The 21,148-nt window shown below is 49.4% G+C and overlaps 1 protein-coding gene across 6 annotated transcripts in view; it reads right to left on the bottom strand.

Annotated features, from left to right (window-relative positions):
* SLC39A11 (solute carrier family 39 member 11) overlaps positions 1-21,148 on the bottom strand; it is a 175,620-nt gene that overhangs the window by 131,662 nt on the left and 22,810 nt on the right. For 4 of the 6 annotated variants that reach the window (XM_036340438.1, XM_036340443.1, XM_036340439.1 and 1 more), the window contains one exon: positions 11,837-11,995. The exons of the other annotated variants lie outside the window; for them this stretch is intronic. In XM_036340438.1, coding sequence (XP_036196331.1) covers positions 11,837-11,995 — 159 coding nt within the window. The remainder of the gene's footprint in view (positions 1-11,836; positions 11,996-21,148) is intronic. 6 annotated transcript variants of the gene reach the window in all.

Here is a 21,148-nt window from a genome sequence, read left to right as displayed (position 1 = left end):
TCTGTCCCTCAAGAGACTCAGAAAGCCTGTGGCAAAGGAAGGTTACTGCTTAGGTCAGGAAAACCTCGGGTGGAGGGAGAGGAAGGCCGGAGGGGAATCCAAGAGGCAAAGTCCTCACAGACATCTATTTCCCAGTAAGCACATGGAGTTCCACCTCCAGCCACAGAGCTGAGTGCAGCAGCGTGGGCAGAAACTGATCCCACATGAACTGAAAGGAAGAGAAATAATTTTCCCTCAGCACCAGATTTCCTCTGACCCCCAAGTGGTTAACCACAGGGCTTGTTCCCACCACGAAGACTAGGATATTCGGCAGAAGTTCAACTCAAGACTGCTTCCCGACTTGGGAACTTGACTGCTAAGCTGCTCTAAAGAGCTCTCGGGCCCGGCTGGTGTGGCTCAGTGGTTGAGCACCGACCCACGAACCAGAAGGTCACGGTTGGATTCCTGGTCAGGGCACATGCCCGGCTGCAGCCCGATCTCCAGTAGGAAGCATGTAGGAGGCAGCTGATAGATGTTCTAGCTCTCTATCCTTCTCCCTTCCTCTCTCTCTCTCTCTAAAAATCAACATAAATAAATAAAAAATAAAAAGAGTGTCCATGAACCAAAAAAGAGACCCACACCAAAGACGGCAACACGTTTCTGCTGTGCTTGTTTGTTAGCTGAGCAGATCTGGAACAACTGGGAAGACCCCAAGCCTACATTTTGTCTTAAACAGCCAAGTGTTCATTTTGCAAGTACAGCTATTTTTTTACTTTATGAAATCAATGCCTTTAAGGTTAACTACAAACAGTTGATTTTTTAAAAAAAGAAGATCCCATTTTGCCAGTAAGTTCCACTTTTAAAACTAGAGGTGCCATATGGGGAAAAATTTCTCCCCCAGTAAATTACATGGGAAAGCCTAGAAAGGAAAACGGTCAGTCAACCAAAACATAAAAATTAAATAAAAATTTTAAAAAAATAAAATAACCCTCTTAAAAAAAACAGGCAAAGAACTTGAACAGACATTTCTCCGGATATGATATACAAATGGCCAACGAGCATATGAAAATATGCTCAATATCACTAAGCATCAGAGAAATACAAAACCACAATCTCACACCAATTAGGACGGCTTCTATTAAAAAACACACACATACAGAGAAAATAACACGTGTTGGCGAGGATGTGGAGAAACTGGGACCCTGTGCACTGGTGGTGACCCTGTAAAAACGGTACGACTGTTACAGAAAACAGAATGGAGGTTCCTCAAAAAATTAAAAAGAGAACCACCACATAATCCAACCATCCCACTTCTGGGTTTCAGAAGAATTGAAAGCAGCATCTCAAAGAGATACGCACCCACCTGTGTTCACAGCAGCACTACTCACAGCAGCCAAAGGGTGGAACAACCCAAACACTCATCAACAGATGATGAACAAAGACCACGTGGTACAAACATACAGTGGAGTATTACTGAGCCTTGAAAAGGAAGGAAATTCTGACACGGGCCGCAACATGGATGGACCTTGGGGACGTTATGCTCAATGAAATGAGCCAGACTCAGAAGGCCAAATACTTTATGATTCCACCCATATGAGATATCTGAAGGAGGCCAATCCATACAACAGGAAGTGGAATGGTTGTTACCAGGGACTGGGGGAGGAGGGAATGCAGAGTTGTGGGGTGGGTACTTTATGGCAGATCAGATCTGCAAGAGGAAAAAGTTCCCGAGATCGCGTGAATATACTTAGCACCACTGAACTGTACAATGAAAAATGGTTAAGATGGTGAATTTTATGTTACGTATTTTTTTCTTTTCCTTCTTTTATTATTTTTTATTTAAATTGTTTAAAGTAGCACATATTTATGTTATGTATTTTTTACCACAATAAACAAACAAAAAAGAAAACCGTCGGCCATCCTCACTGAATCTGGAGGATGGAGCTCCGCACAGCCAGATCTTGGCTGCATTTTAAGTGTTTTCCTACCTCTGGTATCTCCTTTCCTCTAAATGTTTAATCCTCCTACTTGCAACGAAATGATTTTACTGGGATAACGAGGAGCCTGCGGTGCAGGCTTCTCTTAAATCGCTTTGAGCAGCTATCATGCCTTATAACACGATAATGGCAAAGGATATAAATATTCCATTTGTGTCAAATCATTCTGTTTACACCAGCCCAACATATGTCTTCGGGGTACAGATTACCTTTAAACAAGCCTAGCTGGTGTCTTTGTTTTTTGCCTTTTAGGAGAATTTTTAAAGGGCATCTACTGTTCTGAGACATTACCATGCAACTCGGAGAGCCGGCTAACGTACGGGGACAATCTGTCATTCATCCTCACCTCCCGGAGTGTTACCAAGCCGGGCTCCGAGTGAGGACCGTTTCTCTCATCCCACTGCCTCGAGATGTAGAGTTTTGCATTCATTTAGAGAAAAGTAATAAGTCCTCGTCTTGAAAATTAAACACAAGCCACTGCATAGGGTGTCTGCCCATCAGCGTTTGGGTCCTGGGACACCGCTCTCCCGGTGGGCTTCACATATGGATATCATAAACTTAATTATTTGGGGACATTGCCGTCATCTGGATAAAATGAACATTTTCTTTAAGAGGCTCTCCCGTATTTTCTTCTGTCTTCATCAGTAGAGCAATCTTCTCTTTTGATGAGAAGTCATGGAAATTACACAGCGTAAGAATGGATAATGCTGCGCGAATTATCAGACTGTTGGCAGACGATGCTGTAAGTGGCTTATCTCTCTCATTACGTGAAAGGCATAACATCGCAAACGAGAAGCCGGCATCGGGCTGAAAATGTACCTGAATGAAATAGGAATCAGGGGTCCGCATTGCCTTTGTCTCCTGTTGGGATTCAGAGTTAGAATGCTGAAATTCAGCACATTGCAGGACCTCAATGGCTACTGCGAAAAAATCCTTACACCGGTTACAATCCCAGACTGCCACGTTCAGACAACGTGATGATCAGAAGTTATCAAAATTAGAAACGTAACATTTCTACAAAATGACCAGCAAGAAAAACAGGAGGCTTTCCTGTATAATGGAGTGAATAAATTCAAAGTAGGCACTTCCTTTTAATATGGAGATTTTTGGAATAATCCTCCCCTCCCCCAACACATACACACACACCAAAATCTCACAGAGTTTGTTTATAGCCTGTGTGTAAAATTTTAGAGTACTTAAATTATGTGACTAGCCAAAGCTAGGGGCGATTACTCCAAAATGTGGAAGAGATGTTTTGGTACCCTTTCCGTGAAAACATGAAGCCCACTGTTCCAGGGTCAAATACAATTTTTTTCTTCACTCTGATGTCATTTATTTTTATTATTGAAAATCTGATCTATCTGTAGCTTTTAAGACTCCTTCTTTAAAGAACTGTCAGAGATAGAGAAAAGTACAGGCTAGAGAAGAACAAGGTCAAAATCCATATCCCTCGCACTTAAATGTAATACAGGCTGGCTGGCCTTTTACCAGACTTGATGCAGATGTGTAAGATCACCGAAACCAAGGACAGGACAGGGAATGGATGCAAAAGTCGCTGATCTGTGCTGAGCTTTCAGATGGGCAACAGACATTAACCACGGGCAGTGAGGTGGTCACTCGGAGGAAGGGCTCTCGCTGGCCAAGCCCCACCGTGGCACAGAGCCACGCCAGCTCCCCTGGGTGGCAGGAGGAATGAAGATGCAAACTGTACTCCGTTTCCTGTGGCTGCTCAACAAATAGCTTAAAACAACAGAAATTCATTCTCACGGTTCCGGAGGCCAGAAGTCCAAAATCAGCGCAGTCACTGGGCTAAATCAAGGTCTGGTGGGGCTGCACTCCCCGTCTCCTCCACCTTCTGCAGGCTCCTGATTCGGGGCGTCGCCACCCCAACCTCTGCCTGCAGAGTCACAGCACCTCTCTTCTGTGCCCGCTCTCCCGGGGCCTCTTCTTCGTAAGGACACTGGTGATCGCCTTTAGGCTGCGCCCAGACAACACCAGCTGGGTCTCCTCATCCCAAGACCCTCAACTGCATCACATCTGCAAAGACCCTTTCCCCACATAAAGGAACACCAGAGGTTCCAGCATCGGAAGCTCAGCCACACACACCAAAGCTGGAGCATGCGCTGGGGCCTCCGGAGCCCGATACCTGATAGATAGGGCCGCGTTGTTGGGATATTCTACTAATTTTCAGTTTTCCAAACTCGCGATGGAAGGTCACCTTGAAGCAAAATATCGGCAAAGAGCGCCCCAACTGGATGGGCCTGGAATCGTGACACTAGCAATTGGGGGGTTGTTTTCCAATAACGTAGACAGGTTTGACCGGCCCCATGGAGCAGAGTCCTGGGTGGGAACAGACGGAAACGTAGATCCCTTACAGAGAACCGGAGGGTCGCAGGCCAGGAGGGGAGGAAACTGGCCCCCGTTTTAGAGCAGGCAGACCCAGAAGAAGGCGGGGACCACCACCTGACCCCACATCAGAAGAGGGGTGTGAGGACACTCCCCAGTGATGTCCTGGGGTTGAGTCCTGGGCAGGCAATGCCAGGACCAATGAGCCAGGGGCAAGGAAGGATCGAGTCTCCCAAGATTTGGGGCAGTAACTATAGATGTCACCGCAGTCTTAGCTCCGGCTGCTGTGACAAAACACCCCACAGTGGGGGAGGGCGGTGGGGGGGGCGCTTAAACAACAGAAATTCATTTCTCACTGCTTCTGGAGGCTGGGTGTCTGGCACAGAGCTCTGCAAACCCTTGGAATGTCCTAAGTGACAAGAGCAATGAAGGTGTCTCCATACTCCTAACAAACCGGCTTCACCACACCTGAGCCTACGTTAAGGAGGTGACCTTTGGGAAACACCTTAAGGATGGGGGCAGGTTGCCAGGGAACCAACCATGTGATTAGAGGGTTGGAAAGTTCAGCCCCACCCACCTTGGAGGCGGAATCAATCACCAAGGTAATGAGCCTCCACAAATCCCAAAAGTGAGGGGTTCAGACAGCTTCCAGGCTGGGGAGCACATGGAGATCTGGGGAGAGTGGTGCCCTGGGAGAGGGTGTGGGAGCTCTGAGCCCTTTCCCCACCTCTGCCCCAGGCGTCCCTTCCATGTGGCTGCTCCTCGGTCATAGCCTTTCATAATAAACCGGTAGCCAGTGAGCAAGCTGCTCCCCGGGGTTCTGTGAGCCACTCCAGCGAATTAATCAAGCCCAAGGACGGAGGGCGTGGGAACCTCTGGCTGACCGCTGGTCGGTCAGAAGCACAGGGCCGGCCTGGCCTGGAGACTGGCTCTGAAGGAGGGAGGCAGTCTGGTAGGACAGGGCCCTTGACCTGTGGGGTGTGACGCTGACTCCAGGTAGAGAGTGTCTTGGACTGTAAGACGTGCGGCTGGTGCTGGAGAATTGCTTCCTGGCTTATAGATGGCTGCCTCCTCCCTGTGCCCTTACATGGGGGGCAGCAGGGGAGGGGGGAGGGAGCATGGGAGAGGGAGAGAGAGAGGGAGAGGGAGAGGGAGAGGGAGAGGGAGAGGGAGAGGGAGAGGGAGAGGGAGAGGGAGAGGGAGAGGGAGAGGGAGAGGGAGAGGGAGAGGGAGAGGGAGAGGGAGAGGGAGAGGGAGAGAGGGAACCAGTATCTCTTCTTTAAAGGCTCTAATCCTACCTGAGTGCCCCACCCTCTGACCTCATCTAAACCCAATTATCTCCCAAAGGCCTCACCTCCAAATACCATCCCATCAGGGGTGAGGGTGTCAACATATAAATGGAGCTGGGCACAATTCAGTCCATGGCAACAACCTAGGTGTCCAACCAGGTGATCAGCCTACCAGCAACCTGTTATGTGAGTGAAGTAACTTTAGGTGTTTGAAGTTAAGGCACCAGGTAACTGAAGGCTTCCACCTATCTCATCTGGTCACATCATTGTGGTCTCTGAGTGGCCGGTTGGTCATTCTTACGTAGAAAAATCCCTCCGAGAGAGACACCACAGGGGAAATGGCAAAGGTAGACAGGCAGACAGGCAGACGATGGTCCTGATGGGAGAGGTCGATGGAGGGGCCACCTGCCATAGGACCTCCAAACAGCCCATGGGAGGGCAGCTCCCTTCCTAGAGCCCAGAGGCAAGGCCGCAGACATCAGCTGAGCCCTCCTCCTTTGAAGATCACAGATACATAGGCACACATGCATACGTGTGTACACACAAATGTTTTGTTAAGCCTGAATCCACAACTTGTGAAAACAAGAAACATGATCCAAAAGTGATCCCCAGCAGCTTTGACATGTCCTGGTTTAAGGAAAGTGAATTTTATTGAACACCCACTGTATGCCAGCCAGATGGTGCTAAGTACTCTAAATGCTTTAAAAAAAATGTTTTTAATGACTTTAGAGAGATAGGAAGGGAGAAAGGGAGAGAGAGAGATGTTGGTGTGAGAGAAAAACATCGACCAGTTGCCTTCCACACACGCCCTGACCAGGACCAAGCCCGCAACCAGGGCATGTGTCCTGACCGGGAATCGAACCTGCCACCTTTTGGTGCAAAGGACACTCAACCAACTGAGCCACACTGCCCAGGACTCTCTATGCTTTATTTTAATTCATCCCAATGGCCACCCTCTCAGGGAGGATTAGATCCAGTTTACAGATAAGGATACTGAGGTTCAGAGAGATGAAGTGACTGCCCCAAGACAAGCAGGCTAATTTGATCCAAAGCCCATGTTCATTCTACTACATGTTGCCCCTAAACGACTTCGCCACTGACTACGAGGAGCTTTGGGCCTCATCCCTGAGCCAGTCTCCTGGGACTCCCCACAGCCCCTCGCTCTACCACATGGAAACCTGAGATGCAAACAACTCCTAGCAAAATGAGGAGGGGTGAGCAGAGTCAGGATCGGGGTGTCAGACGGAGCGGGCGGGCTGTTCCAAGGCTGTCGGGAGAGTAAGAGGAGGGAGGCAGTGACAAGGTGCCAAGTGGAACCTGGAGCCCCTCTGACCGGGAAGAGGCACACGCTCATCCACCCCCTGAGGATGGGTCCTTCAGATACAGCCTCAGGCTCCTCCAGAGCCCGGTTCACCTTTCGGGCTGTCCTGGGATACTCTCGCCTTGGTAAGCACCAGAATCCCCGAGACCTAGTTTAAAACTCAAGTGCCTGGGCCTCACCCCTACAGCTTGTCGGTCACCGGGTCTGGGGCGGGGCCCAGGCACCTGTGTTCTTCAGGTCTCCCGGGTGATGCTGGTGCGTCGAAGTCTGCCACCCACAGAAGCAGTTCCTGCCCCTTCTCGTCTTGAGCCTATCCCCTTCCCCTCTTTTCTGAGTCTTTTGCAATAATAAGGCTTTGGCTTCCAAGGGCAAGGAAAAGAAACTTGAATTACTGTGAATCATTAAAAAAACAGCAACCACAAAAACAAACAAACAAAAACACGCCACCCCCTGAACAAAAGCAAGTTATAAGGAGCCTGCAGTGGGCAGTCGCAACCTTGGCTGGTGGACAGCAGCGCCTCTATGGGGATGTTTTGTGTAGAAACCCAGGCCTCACCTTGGACACAGTGAGTCAGAACCTCCAGAGGGAGGTCCAGGTGTCAGCATCTCTCTAAGCCCCAAAGGCGACCTCCCAGCTCCTCCCCACTCCCCGCCCCACCTCCCTAATACAATTCCCATTGCCTTGTTCTGAAAATGGTCCTTCTCAATGGCAGTGCACGTCTCTAGCTTCGTGGGCAAACAGAACTAGGAAAGCAAATAAAGCATAAAAACCGTGCAGCAGGGTCAGCCTTCAGACCAAGCTTTTCCCGTTTTCTGCCCGCAGGTTTAACGATCTGCGCCTCGTGTTTGTCGTGCCCAAAATGTGGTCGACTGCAAAGGGCGGGGACCTGTGCCCGGATAATAACTCACGGGTGTAAAGCACTTTCAGCTTAGGAGCTGTAAGGAGTTTTCAAAAAGAGGGTCTTATTTGCCCAGCTGGCATGACTCAGTTTCATTCCCGGTCAGAGGCACATGCCTGGGTTGTGGGCTCGATCCCCAGTTGGGGGCATGCAGGAGGCAGCCAGTCAATGATTCTCTCTCATCATTGATGTTTCTAGCTCTCTCTCCCTCTCCCTTCCTTTACATATATATATAACATATATATGATTTATATATATACTAGAGGCCCAATGCATGAAATTCATACAATGGGCTTGGCCCTCACAACCCGGCTTTGTCCGGAAGGTCGTCTGGAAGGTTGTCCGGAAGGTCTAATTAGTATATTATGCTTTTATTATTATAGATGGACAACAGGCATGGCCAGCACCTGCTCCAGCAGTGACGCACCAGGCACCCAGCTAGGGAGACAGCTGTGAGCCCAACAGACACGTCCGTTCCACCGCCCTTAGAAGGAAAGAGTTAAGACCCCAAGCACACCCAATTCTTTCAGCCATCCAGCCTCATGGATCATTTCTGCCAACCACCCACCGGTGTAGTACATCGCCACAGTACGTTTCCCAGGGACATGTTTCCTGGCTCAGAGATGGCAAGAGGGGACGAGGATTCAGTCACAACTCTATGGTCCAAATGTGAGGAGGAAATCTAAGTCCTGGAGGTTCCAACCATGCCTATCTGCCTTTAAGAGTCCCTGCCACTTTAGTACAGTAACAAGAACCATTCAGTGCATGGGGAGCCCCCTTCAGCAAGCCAGCCTATACCGAAATGGCAGTGTGTGCAAGTGCAATGCATGTGTGCAAGTACATGCATGTGTGTGTGCATGCAGGTATGTACGTGCATGTGTGTGTGCATGTGCCCATGGCGGACCCACTGAGGGTGCTCCAGAAGCCACATCACCAACAGCAGGCACTCTCAGATGCTCTGTATCACTGGCTGCAAAGCAGATAAATGGAGGAGGGAGCTGAGGAGAGGGAGGACCCCTACCACCTGCTAATGTCCCCTGGAGCCTATCTAGACACGACTACCAGCCAGGCTGTCTCTGAGAGGAGAGCCTCAGACAGAGTCCCCAACACCCACTCCCTTCCCGGCCCCCGCAGACCTGGGCAGCCTCCCTGAGATGGCAGATCCCAGGAGAAGGAGGGGCTGAGGGGAACACGTCTCCCAGGAGCAGACGCTAAGACACAGAGCACGCTGAGGAAAGCACGGGGCAACGGCGCAGACCGTGTGCTGCCCTTGTTTTTCCAAAAATAGAGAATTACATTTCCAAGAGCACATATTCACATACGACAAGCCCGGGGCCATCTAACAGCGCGATGATGGGAACCGCCTGGCAGACGACACCGAGACGGCCGGCCGGTGCTGTGCGGGTATGAAAATAGCTGCGGATGAAGATCATTTCAAACTCAGGAACAACACACTGAGACGGCTCGGCCCGATTCAATATGCATCAGTGTGCGCGCACAGAAATCCGTGGAAGAAGAGAGAGCTCCCTGAGTCAGGGCGGGTTCTGCTAGGGAGCGGATGTAAAGTGTACCGAACAACACAGGCAAACGGGGGAAGGGGTTATGTTTCAAGATCTAAAAGGCACGTCATTCGTTTTCTCAAAGAAAGAGAAGAAGTCTGGAAGAGCGCCCACGAAACCGATGACAACGGTTGGCTGGGAAGAGAATGGGAACAGGAGAGTGTCCCAGACCATGAGGACTGTCACAACAAGTGACCCCAGTCTGGGGGGCTTACAAACCACAGAAATGTGTTTCTCACGGATCAGCAGACCAAGTCCAAGATCAAACTCTGCCAGATCCGGTGCCTGATGAGGGCTTCCTTCCTGGCTCACAGGTGGTGTCTTCCTGCTGTGTCCTCACACGGCGGAAGCGAGCTCTCAGGGGCTCTTGTAAAGGGCACTAATCCCACTCGTGGGGGCTCCACACTCATAGCCTGATGACCTGCAGAGGCCCCCACCTCCCAGGACCGTCACACTGGGGATTAGGTTCAACATGAATTTTGGAGGGACACAGCCTATAACAGGAAGGCATTGTCACAGAAATGTTTTATTTGATAATGAGATGTTTGCGTTGTACTGATGTAATACTAATATGATGACTAACAGGAAAGATGAGAGGCCTTGGGGAAATATGCCCTTGCCTCCTTCCCCACCCCACCCACCAGTAGAAAGTCCCTCCTTTAAACTGAAGGTGAAGGCTCCCTGCCTACCACCATCCTTAACTTCACAGAGAAGCAAAACTGCAAAGATCATCAAAATGTCAACATCTTTGACATATTTTTCATCAAAATGTCAACATCGATAGCTGTTGGGCATCCATTCTGTTTCTCCCTCGGGTCATCCTTAGGGAGGGATACTGGGCTCGGGCTGGCCCAGGCCTCAGCCCCTTCCCCCGGCCTCTTGCCAGCTGCTTCTCAGGCCAAGCAGGGTGCACGCTCCCCACCCACCCCCCTCTCCCCCTTTCATAAAGACTCCATTTGGCAAAGCCGCTGCAAATCCCTGCCAGCTCATTAACTGTTACTGCGGGAGCCTCCTCTGCTTTATTCCCAGATAAATAAATAAAAACCAATACCCAGTTCAGAGAGACGTTTGATGCATCCGCGGTTAACGAAGCCACAGTGGCTTCCCCCGGACAGGCTGTGATGAGTAAAACCCTTTTCATGAGCCATATTTTGCTTCGGCTCCAAAAGGGGGACAAATAAATCTGAAAGGCTGAGTGAAGGGCAGGGGAGTCAGAGGATAGAGTCCCATTAACCGCGTCCTTCCCGCCCACCTGGGAGTCCTGCTGCCATCAGGGCCTGAATCTATGAAGATATCCAGGGTGGGCGGCCCCAACAGGCAGTGGGACCAGTGAAGGGCCAAGGGCAAGGGCTCCAGCCACCCCTCTGCCCTGCTGGATTCGGCATGCTCACTTCTCCGAGGAAAGCAACACAGAGGCCGACTCACTTCCTCTCACCCACCCGACTCCATGCACTCCATCCACTCCATAAGCCCCATAAGGGTGCTCAGCCCTGTCTACCGATGGCAGTGCATGACAGCCCCGCTCTAGCCAATGGCCTTTGTCAGTCTCATGGCCTGGCCTCGACTCTCTCTTGGGGGATCCCAGCCAGACTTCAGGCTGTGGTTCTAAGTGTGCTTCTCCTTTTTTTCAATATATTTTTATTGATTTCAGAGAGAGGAATAGAGAGGGGGAGAGAGATGGAAACACCAGCGATGAGAGAGAATCATGGATCGGCTGCCTTCTGCACGCCCCACACTGGGGACCGAGCCTGCAACCCAGGCATGTGCCCTGACTGGGAATCGAACCGTGACCTCCTGGTTTATAGGTCAACACTCAACCACTGAGCAACCCTGGCCGGGCGTTACTGTGCTTCCTTATACACACTCGTTCCCCAAATCCAACCCGCCAGCCCTATTAGAATACGTTACCAGATTTTTGAATTTTGACTTTGCAGCCACTAAAGGGAGTTAGCCTCGAGTTATGGGAAGGAGGAGTGGAGCTAAGGGGCCCGCCACCAGTGACTGGCAGAAGTGGGCTCCACCCAGAGCCTGGCCGCCCAGCCTCCGCACCTCTTCCTCCTATTCATAGGCCCTGTGGATGCGATGCTTTGTCACTGGTCCTACACTATTGTCAGGTGTGTTGTCATCTCCCCGGTGACATCATAAGCCCCTTAAGGGTCAGGACCCTGATCCTGGTCACTCACTTCTCCCAGTTTCACATACATGGCGCCGCACGGTGCATTGCCAGCTGCTCTCTATATTTATAACGAAGGCTGACATTTGAAATCCGAACTTAGCAAAACGTAACCACGGGGATGATTAGTCATATTACCAAGAGCTTCTTTCCTTTTAGGGGAAACGTCAGATCCAGTTCCTCCACATAAAAGCCCTACACGGTCCGCAGCATCTATTCTGGAATCACGGGCTACCGACAGAGGGAACGTCACGTTTCAGGGGCGGTACTCACCAGCTGAGGCATCAGGACGTCGGCCAAGTAGACGAACGCAGCACCGAGGGTGAAGCCCACCGCCACGGGGAAGAAGGCAAAAGCACCGAAGCCCCCGGAGGACGTGGCCATCTCGACCGCTGGGGCCAGGAGGGACCAGTAGGAGGCTGCCAACATGACCTGCAGAACCACAGTGAGCAGCAGACCGTTAAACCAGCCAGACGCCTCCCGACTGCGGCTTCACTTGCTCTCCACGGCCCAAACACAGCCCAACGACGTCACATGGGTTAGGCCTTTCATCCTCCATGGCAGGTCCCATCCCAAACCAAAAGCCACCTTCGGAACTCCTGGAACCGATGCCGTTAAGAACTCAATTTGGGGCAGAAATGGCATGGACCTAGGAAGGACGGAGTGTGGTTTGCTGCCATCTAACCTCTATTTCAATGATTCTCAACCAAGGGCCATGTTGCCCTCCAGGTGGCATTGGGCAATGTCTGGAGACATCTTCGGTTGTCATACGAGGGGCATCGAGTAACTAGAGGGCACAAGTGCTTGTAAACATATGTAGCGCACAGCCCCTGACAACAAAGTCCCTGGCCCCAGTGTCAATAGCACAGCTGTCCTGTCCTAGCTGAACACTCCAGGACAAGTCTTCCTTATGTTCCATGGGACTCTCTCTCCCTTCCACGTTTACCTACTAGCTCTAGGCCTGCTCCCTGGAGCACCAGAGAATGGTCTTTCCTCTGTGAGGGGTGATGGCCTTTGAAATATCTGGGGACAACCAGTGAGTCGATGTCAGCATAGTCCTGTCAATCTTCTTGTCATGGAAAAGGAAGAAGGGAATGAACACTTTTATTGACTTCAGAGAGGAAAAAGGAGGGAGAGAGAGATGGAAATATCAATGATGAGAGAGAATTATTGATTGATTGCCCCCTGCAAGCCCCCCTACTGGGGATCGAGCCCCAAACCCGGACATGTGCCCTGACCAGGAATCAAACAGTGAGGCCACACTGGCCGGGAGGGAAAAGACATTTATTGATCACCTACTATTTCCAGGGAGCACGCTTCACATTGGATATCGTCCCTTATCATCACAAAAACCCTGAGAGGTAGATACTGTTTCCTCTTGCTATTTGTAGATAAAGAAACTGAATCTCAAGGTTCTAAGATAACCTGCCCCAGGTCACAGAGCCAGTAAGTGGCCGATTCAGGGAGCTCAGCAAGCAAGGACCATGATCGCCTCAATGCGGGGCCGGACACGGGCGAAGCGGGAAGCGAGGCTGGAGCCAGATCTCAGGGAGGGCGGCTCAAGAAAGGAGTCTCCAGCGTTGAGCAAATTAAACACGCACCCAGCCATCTACTCCCAGAGGCGCCGTGGCATCTCGGCTGGAGTACTCCCACTACTGTGACAGTCGTCACCGACATGCAAAACGTTGAATGGGTTTCTAAAAGTGACTTAATTATGCCTTGTCTTGAAAAAAGACATCTGCATCATCCACCTCCCAAAAAACACATGCAGTGACAGAGCCAGGTGTCACAAGAGTGACAATGAAGGACAAATCCCTACGGAAAGCGGCTTCCCTCCTGCCAGCCTCATCCACACGCAGAAGCCTTAGTGCCGCTCCCAGAAAACTGCCAATGCTTCAGGAACTCCCAAAAAGAAGGAAAATGTCTTAGCAGTTCAGCTCCCCAAGACCGTGGAAGGAAGCCGTGGGCTCGTTCTCCAGGCCACGGCCTACTCCATCCCTTTCCCAGGCTGCAGTCTCACTAGCTTTCGAACCCACAGTCCTTGGTAGCTGCCATTCATGGTAAACTCCCCACCGAAGACGACCTACCCAGCTACCTCTCTCCCATATCCCCACCATCAACAAATCCAAAACCGTGACCCAGGTAAGGACACTCACTCATCTCATCCTCCAACACATTCCATCCTATCAACGTGACTGCCCCACCAGACATTCAGGGGTGCCCCCTCTCCCCACAACCCCCGCTGCCCAGCTAGGAATAAGGAGTACCACACCGAAAATAGGAGACCGTGAATGTCTATGAGCTGCATGGGAGTGACCCCCATGCTCTCCCATCTCAGCCCAGCCTCTTCCCCAGCCCCATCCATCCCTCACCCCCTGGCTGCTTCTACCAAAGCCTGTCTTCCCCAAATTCCTTGCACAGGAGCCCCCACATCCATCCCTGCTTCTGGGGAAGCTGGCTGGAGACCACCTCCCAGGCACCTTTCTCAGAAAGAGACTCAAGGGTGTGTTTTCACAGGTAAAAGGCAGTAAGACAAGTCGAGAAGAACAGGGGAGAGAAAAGAAGGGAATCCCTGGGGGGGATGGGGGGTGAGAGAGGATGCGGGGAACAAGGGGTCACAGACCCGGAGAGCAGGAGCTGAGAGGGACAGGAAGGGGGCTGGAGGGCTCCTAGGGAGAGCGAATGGCAGAGCCCTGAGAGGTCCCAAAGTGGGACAGGAATCTGCACTTCCGGTGGGAGACTGGTAACAGGGGTTCCCGTGAACGTGGGGAAAGCAAGAAAGAGATGCCTTTACTAACTCTGGAAAACACAGCAATTGCACAAGAAAGGAAACAAAGGAATAATATTTACAGTTTTAATCATGTAAGCTATTTTATTTATTAATTAATTTGATTATTTCCTATGGAGATACACACACACACACACACACACACACACACACATATCCCATACAATTTGCCATTTTGAAGCCTACAGTTCAGTGGCATTCATTACATTCAGAGTGCTGTACAAACATCACTATTTCCAAACCTTTCTCACCACCCCAAACAGAAGCCCAGGAACCGTTAAGCAAGAATGCCCCATCCTCCCTTCCCCCCAGCTCCCGGAACCTCTAACCTACTCTCTGCCTCGATGAACTTGCCTATTCTCGAGTGTTCGTGTAAGTGGATAATACAGTATTCGTCCCTTTGTGTCTGGATCGTTTCTGCGGAGTGTCATGCTTTTAAGGCTGACGCATGTTACAACATGGGTCAGCCCGTTGGAAAGTCATGAGAGATGTCTGCGGCTGGACAAGTCACGAGGTGGCAAAGTTGTGCATACAGTTGAGACTTGTGGAGACCAAACACTGAAGAAACAGTTAAAACGGCTGAGCGGCCGGAATCGGGTGGGGAAGGTCAGCAGACTCTGGCTTCTGTTATAAACCCGGCAGAACAACCTGACTTTTTAAACTATACAAGCATATCTTTTTTTTTTTTTTTTTTGGGGGGGGGGGGGGGGCGGAGAGGGGGTTGTTAAATAAACGAATAATATAATTTGAAAATATATAAACATATAGAAGTAAATGTTATCAGGAAAGTTGTAATGTAATTTTTTTAAATATGTATTTTTATTGATTTCAGAGAGAGAGAAACATCAATGATGAGAGAGAATCATTGATTGGCTGCCTCCTGCACACCCCGCACTGGGGATCAAGCCCACAACCCAGGCATGTGCCCTTGACCAGAATCAAACCTGAGACCCTTCAGTCCGCACGCCGACGCTCTATCCACTGAGCCATACCAGCTAGGGTTGTAATATAATTTTTAAATGGTTACAAGGCTCTGATTTCAGAGAAAATTCAAAGGGGGAAATGCTGCCACGTACAAGAACTCAATTTCCAGAAATGTTTTTCTGCCTGATAATGAGACACCCACCTGAATGGTATGTTTTTAGGTTTTTTGTTTGTCTGTGGTTGCTTTGTTAAATCTTTATTGATGTAAGTATTACACACGTCTCCTTTTTCCCCCATTGACCTCTCCCAGCCCGCTCCCGCCCCCCGGCACAGGCCCTCACCGAATGGTGTGTTTTTGTTGACACTGCCTAAATCACAGCCTTGACACCAGAATATTGAAAGGGACTGGAGGAGACACTTAAAATCAGCAGATATTTAAAAGCTCTGAGAGAAAATCCCCCATTTCCCTTCGGTAATTCCCCAAACCTAGCAAAACTCATATGCTCCTTTTTCTCAAAATACCGTGCAAAATACCACTGGGATCCATACTTCAAAATGCTATTAATTTCCCTCTGGTGTCAGCGGTACCAGCACAGAATAATCAGGGACGATCAGCTAATTCCCTAGCCTACGGCACGCAAACCTTCTCATTTCTGCTTAAGTGCTCATTTGGGGGCAATTTCAGCTCTGCAAATATAAATGAATTGGTGAAGAGTTCCTAAAGGAATACAGCCTCATGTTCAGGCATGATGGGGGCAGTTAAGCATTTCTTTTATGATAGTAATGACAGCGTAAAAGTAGAAGAAAATCCAAGCCACAAAACAAAATTTCCCTCTTCATAAAACGGGGAGAGAAATGCATTGCACTCTGATCACTAGCAACACACTGAGCATCAGTATGTTACTCAATGGCACTGTCTCTACGGACAAGGTGCATGCAAGTCTACAGAGACAGGAACACAGAGTTCAGAACACAAAGGCTGCTCAGGTGGGTCCTCCGTCAATGTTTGTTGAAGCAAATGAACGTGGACTCTACCCCCAAGGCCAATGTATAATTAAGGAGGAGGCACAAACTTGCAATCCATACAAATCAAGGCAATAATTACTCCGAAAAGTACAGAAGCCGAGTAATGTATCTAATTTGGCCTCTGAATCAGATATAAAATTAATTTGTAAAAGTCAATTAATAGGTACTGCATTTGTGGCTACAGCTGGATCAACATTATGCTGGATTCTAGGGGGCGGAGAGGGAGGAAGAGGGATACAAAAGCTGATCTGGCTCTACCTTTGAGGGCCTGGCTACACACCATAAGAGAGACTGTAGAGATGTGTGATATGATCAATAGAGAAGGCACCGAAACCACAGGTGAGAAAGGCCGTGGTCATTCCACGTAAGGAGATGGCAACGCTGTAAAGAAAGAACATCGGAGAAAACATGGGGAAGAGCTCTTGACAGCTGCACGTGGTCTGGAAAGAAAGGAGCCAAGAGTCAGGCCATTCTTAAATGCTAAGTGTCTGCGGTGTTAGACAAGCATAGAAATCCTATGCAAAAGGACCTCAGTATCCACTCTCAGTGGCCACAGGTCTTTGCTGGTGAGGCCCCTGCCCATACTAGTTTCCTAAAGAAAGGACCATCACCCAAGACATACCTAGGCTTCAGACATATACTAACTAACAAGCGAATTCTAACTTCCTCTGCGAAAACAAAGGAAAAGGGTTAAAAACGAGTTAGCCATCAAGTCCAGTCCAGGTCCAAACCTGGCTTCCCTTTCCCAAGTGCAACTCAACTCAGGAAGTATCTACTCAGCAGCTCTCGTGTGTGAGATGTCCACCTGAACTGGAGCACCATTGGCAATGATGGCAGCTACACCTAAAGTAGGAACGTTAAATACCATTTAGACTCTTTGTGGAGCTTGCCATTCCTCTTCCAGAGACCCCCTGTTTGAATGACGGAGAGGAGCAGTATACTAATTATAATGACTTCAGGCCTTGCAAGGTAGGTTCACACTAGCTAGAAGCTAAAACCATTAACTCCATGTAGACTAAAAAAAGGGGTGGGGGAAGACACCATTTTCACAGCTGGTCACCAAGAGAGTGAGAACATGACATTGCCCAGAGCAACCTCTCCGTGGCACCCAGCCACCAATCCATCAGCACCCTCTCAACTTCGGCCTGTTGACAGACAACTGCACCAGCTGGTCAAGCCCTCCCCACCCAACACCACCACCCACTCATGCTGATCCAATCTGTCCCCGATCTGGCTGCTAAGGAAACAGCCCCTGCTAACATGTGAAGGAGGAGAGAAGAGTGAGCCCATTGAGAAGAAACTCAAACACCTGGGAAGAGCAGCGTTTACCCCTCTTCGCGGATCTCCCTCCAGAGAGGTGACAAACCACCCAACCACTCGCTTTGTGGCTCTTTCGGCTCAGGATCGCCATGGTCAAGGAGAAGGATTTTAGTTCAGATAAAATCATGTTTCATTTTCACCCTCATGAAGACAGGGATTGTCAAAGTGTTTTCTGTCCTCACTCACCTGAGGGACGCAGGTGACACCCATCAATTTGGTGGCAGGGATCCTTGGGAGACGGAGGGCAAGAGTCAGAGCGATGGGACACGCTCAGAGCCCGGCCAGCATGGCTCAGTGGTGATACATCACAGTGGGTAGAAGGCATGGCTACCTACCTCAGATCTAAGCTCCCCCACTTCAGGCTCCCAGCGGGAGACCCTGGGTGAGAGAATCATCTCTCCAGGGCTGCTATCTATAATAATAAAGGGTAGTAAGCCTGGGGGGGGGGGGGGTGAGGTAGGGGGGGAGCCAGCCTGGTCCCTGGTGCCTGTGGGCAGCCTGGGGGAAGTCAGCCCAGGTCCAGGTGCCGGAGGGAAGCCGGTGCCGGCAGGGGGGGGAGGAAAGCCTTCTATTGCATGAATTTTCGTGCATCGGGCCTCTAGTTTCTTGATAAGGAAAATGGAAATAATAATAGAAACGGTGGCGCTCGTACGTAAAATGAAGTGAATTACAATAATAACCTCTACATAAAGAATGACCATGTGCCAGAACTTTCTTAATCCTCCTAACATTAAGGGTCAGGCGTGTTACCCCTACTTCACTTATGGGGAAATTGAGGCACAGAGCAGTTAAGTAATGCACTAAGCCATACAGTTAGTAAGCGGCACAGCCAAGATCCAATCCCAGCCAGGGTGGCTCTTGAGTCCCTGCTCTTGACCTTCTGACCTTCCCAAGGTGATGCTCATCGCCTAGAGTCCTTACAAGGACGAGGTGTAACAGTGCATATAAAATACAGGAGGTCATCGGGTGACATGGGAGATCCGTTCCTACGGGGGTTTCGCTGTAAGTCGGAATCCACCTACATAAGCACCTACGTCACTCACGTGGGGCATACACAGCAGTAATGAAGTGAAACAGTAAAAAAAATTTAAAAGAAAGATAACAATTCCTGACCTTTACTTGTGGTAAATAAATAGTAAAAAACATAAAGCACATATGTACGTATGTCGAAATGACTGAACTTTTTTTTTTAATAAATAAATGGGAGATGGCGACATAACCACGAAACGACATACACTGAGTCAGACGTAACCTGAGGACTGTCTGTACATAGCACAAAAACTGGCCTGAAGACTCTATAAATGCCAGATACTAAACGTCTCTAGTTCCTCACTATTACTAGAGCAAATGCTATGAGAGAAAATAACCAAACAGGAAAAATGAAGGGTTTCAGAAGCAACCCCAGGAATTCAGGGAGGGAACGCTTATAAAGAGGAAGAAAAACAGTTATTAATGGGAGAGGGATAGGAATGCATGAAAGAAATCTATGAAAAAGGCCAGAATGCTGGAGGGGGAAAAACAGGCAAAACAAGACTTTTCAAAAACTGAAACCATGAAAACAACAAAAAAAGAAACATTGGCTCTTTTTATGGAGTTAAAGTCAATGCAATTTCCCACCAGAACTCAACAGCAGGGCGATTATGAAATAACAAGCGAAAAGGGAGGGAAATGAGAGGCTCGTCCAGGAAGTCCAAGAGCCAACTAATAAGACTAATAAAGAGAGAACAGAGGACCCGTGGGGGGGACTATTAAAGGGACATAAAGCAGCACTCGCCAGAGCCGAAGGGCACGGGTTTCCAAATCAAGGGATTGCAGGATAAAGTTATTTAGAAATGTGAGGGAAATTTTCTCAAGCAACGGACAAATGGTTACTTCCAGAAAAGAGGATGGGACCAGGGGGGTGGAGCGGCTGCTTTTTTCCCCCCTGTGTAAGCCTTTTATGAACATTTGCTCTTCCTAGATGGTGTCTCTCTTACCCTGATAAATATAAACCATGACTCAAAATATAGAGCCCAACTTAAGTGCCCAACAAAAGTCATTAGTGAAAAATATCACAGGCACAGGTGCACTTTAGTGTAACCCAGTTGTACCTCAATAAAGGTGAAAACCAGTGTGGTGGCCAGTTTGTGTGATGAAGTGCCACGCATCCACCAACTAAGAAAGACTTCAGGACCTATGAAGGGAAGGAACATGTTTTCAAACATGATGTGCGGTGTGATTCCATTCTTTTAAATTATACATAAACAAGGAAGTACATAGAAGGTCAAGTGGAAAAGATAATCAATTGGGGATGACTAAGAGGGATCTAAAACCATAATACCCAAGTTCACTGACTTACACCAACCCCAGTCCTCGTGTGTCCTACGCCATATTTCCCTTGGTGTCAGATAATAATCAAGGTGTATCGGGGTTCCAGCTGGTTTTGCTCAGTGGATAGAGCATCGGCCTACAGACAGAAGGGTCCCGGGTTTGATTCCTGGTCAGGACACCTGCCCGGGGTTGCGAGCTCAATTCCCAGTGGGGGGTGGGGCATGCAGGAGGCAGCAGATCAATGATTCTCTTTCATCATTGATGTTTCTGTCTCTCTCTCCATCTCCCTTCCTCTCTGAAATCAATAAAAATATATTTCTTTAAAAAAGAGAAGTATCGGGCATTTACTAAGTGGCAACCACTATGCTAAGTGCTCCAAATACACTTATTCGCCTGCACAACTCTGTAAAGGAGACAATTATCTCCACTTTACAGATGAGGAAACTGAGGCTTACACAGTCTAAGGAATGAGCCCCAGCTCACCCAACGAACCAGCTGAGAAACCAGGATCAAACCCGAGCAAGGTGGCTCCAGGGCTCATCAGAACAGCAGAGCACGTGTCCACCAGAAAAAGACCCCGCCCCTGGGGGCCCAATGCCCCTGCCCTTGGCTCACCCCAGCCGCTGACAGATTGAGACATTTCCTGGCATGACCACATCCTGTGACGTTCATCATAATTGGGGAAATTATGCTTTGGAGATGTAATGAGCTTACATTCAATTAGTTTCTTCCTTCACTGGGAGGACCAGAAGGATCGGCTTCCTTATCGACTCGGTGGGGAGGGCTTTCTTGCTGCCTGCTGGCTGAGATGTCGTTCTGATGTCCCAGGGATGGAAACCGGTGCGCACACAGGCTCCGGAGAAACTGGGCGGGCTTACAGGCAGCCAGCCCCAAGGAAACCTCTGTCGCACACACCACGCTCATTCGACACGAACTTCAAAAATATTCCCGAATGTCCACTCTGTTCCAATCCCTGTGCTGGGGGCCGAAGCTCAACAGTGAGCAAGACAGCCCCTGCCTTCTAGATGCGTCTAGTTTGGGAAGGAAGAAGTGAGCAAGCAATTGGAGTCCATAGACAACAGATAGATACACAGAAAAGCATGCAGAGCTACAGGTGCTTGTCAAGGTGGGCTACGGTGGGGAAACGAGATGTTCTGTTTCTTTAAGGAGAAAACTCAGCCACGTTCCCAGGCAGATGCAGGCTTTGGGAACTGGGT

This window comes from Myotis myotis, unplaced genomic scaffold (genome assembly GCF_014108235.1).
Source record: "Myotis myotis isolate mMyoMyo1 unplaced genomic scaffold, mMyoMyo1.p scaffold_m19_p_17, whole genome shotgun sequence".
NCBI lineage: Eukaryota > Metazoa > Chordata > Mammalia > Chiroptera > Vespertilionidae > Myotis > Myotis myotis.
This window is presented reverse-complemented; position numbering and strand designations above follow the sequence as displayed.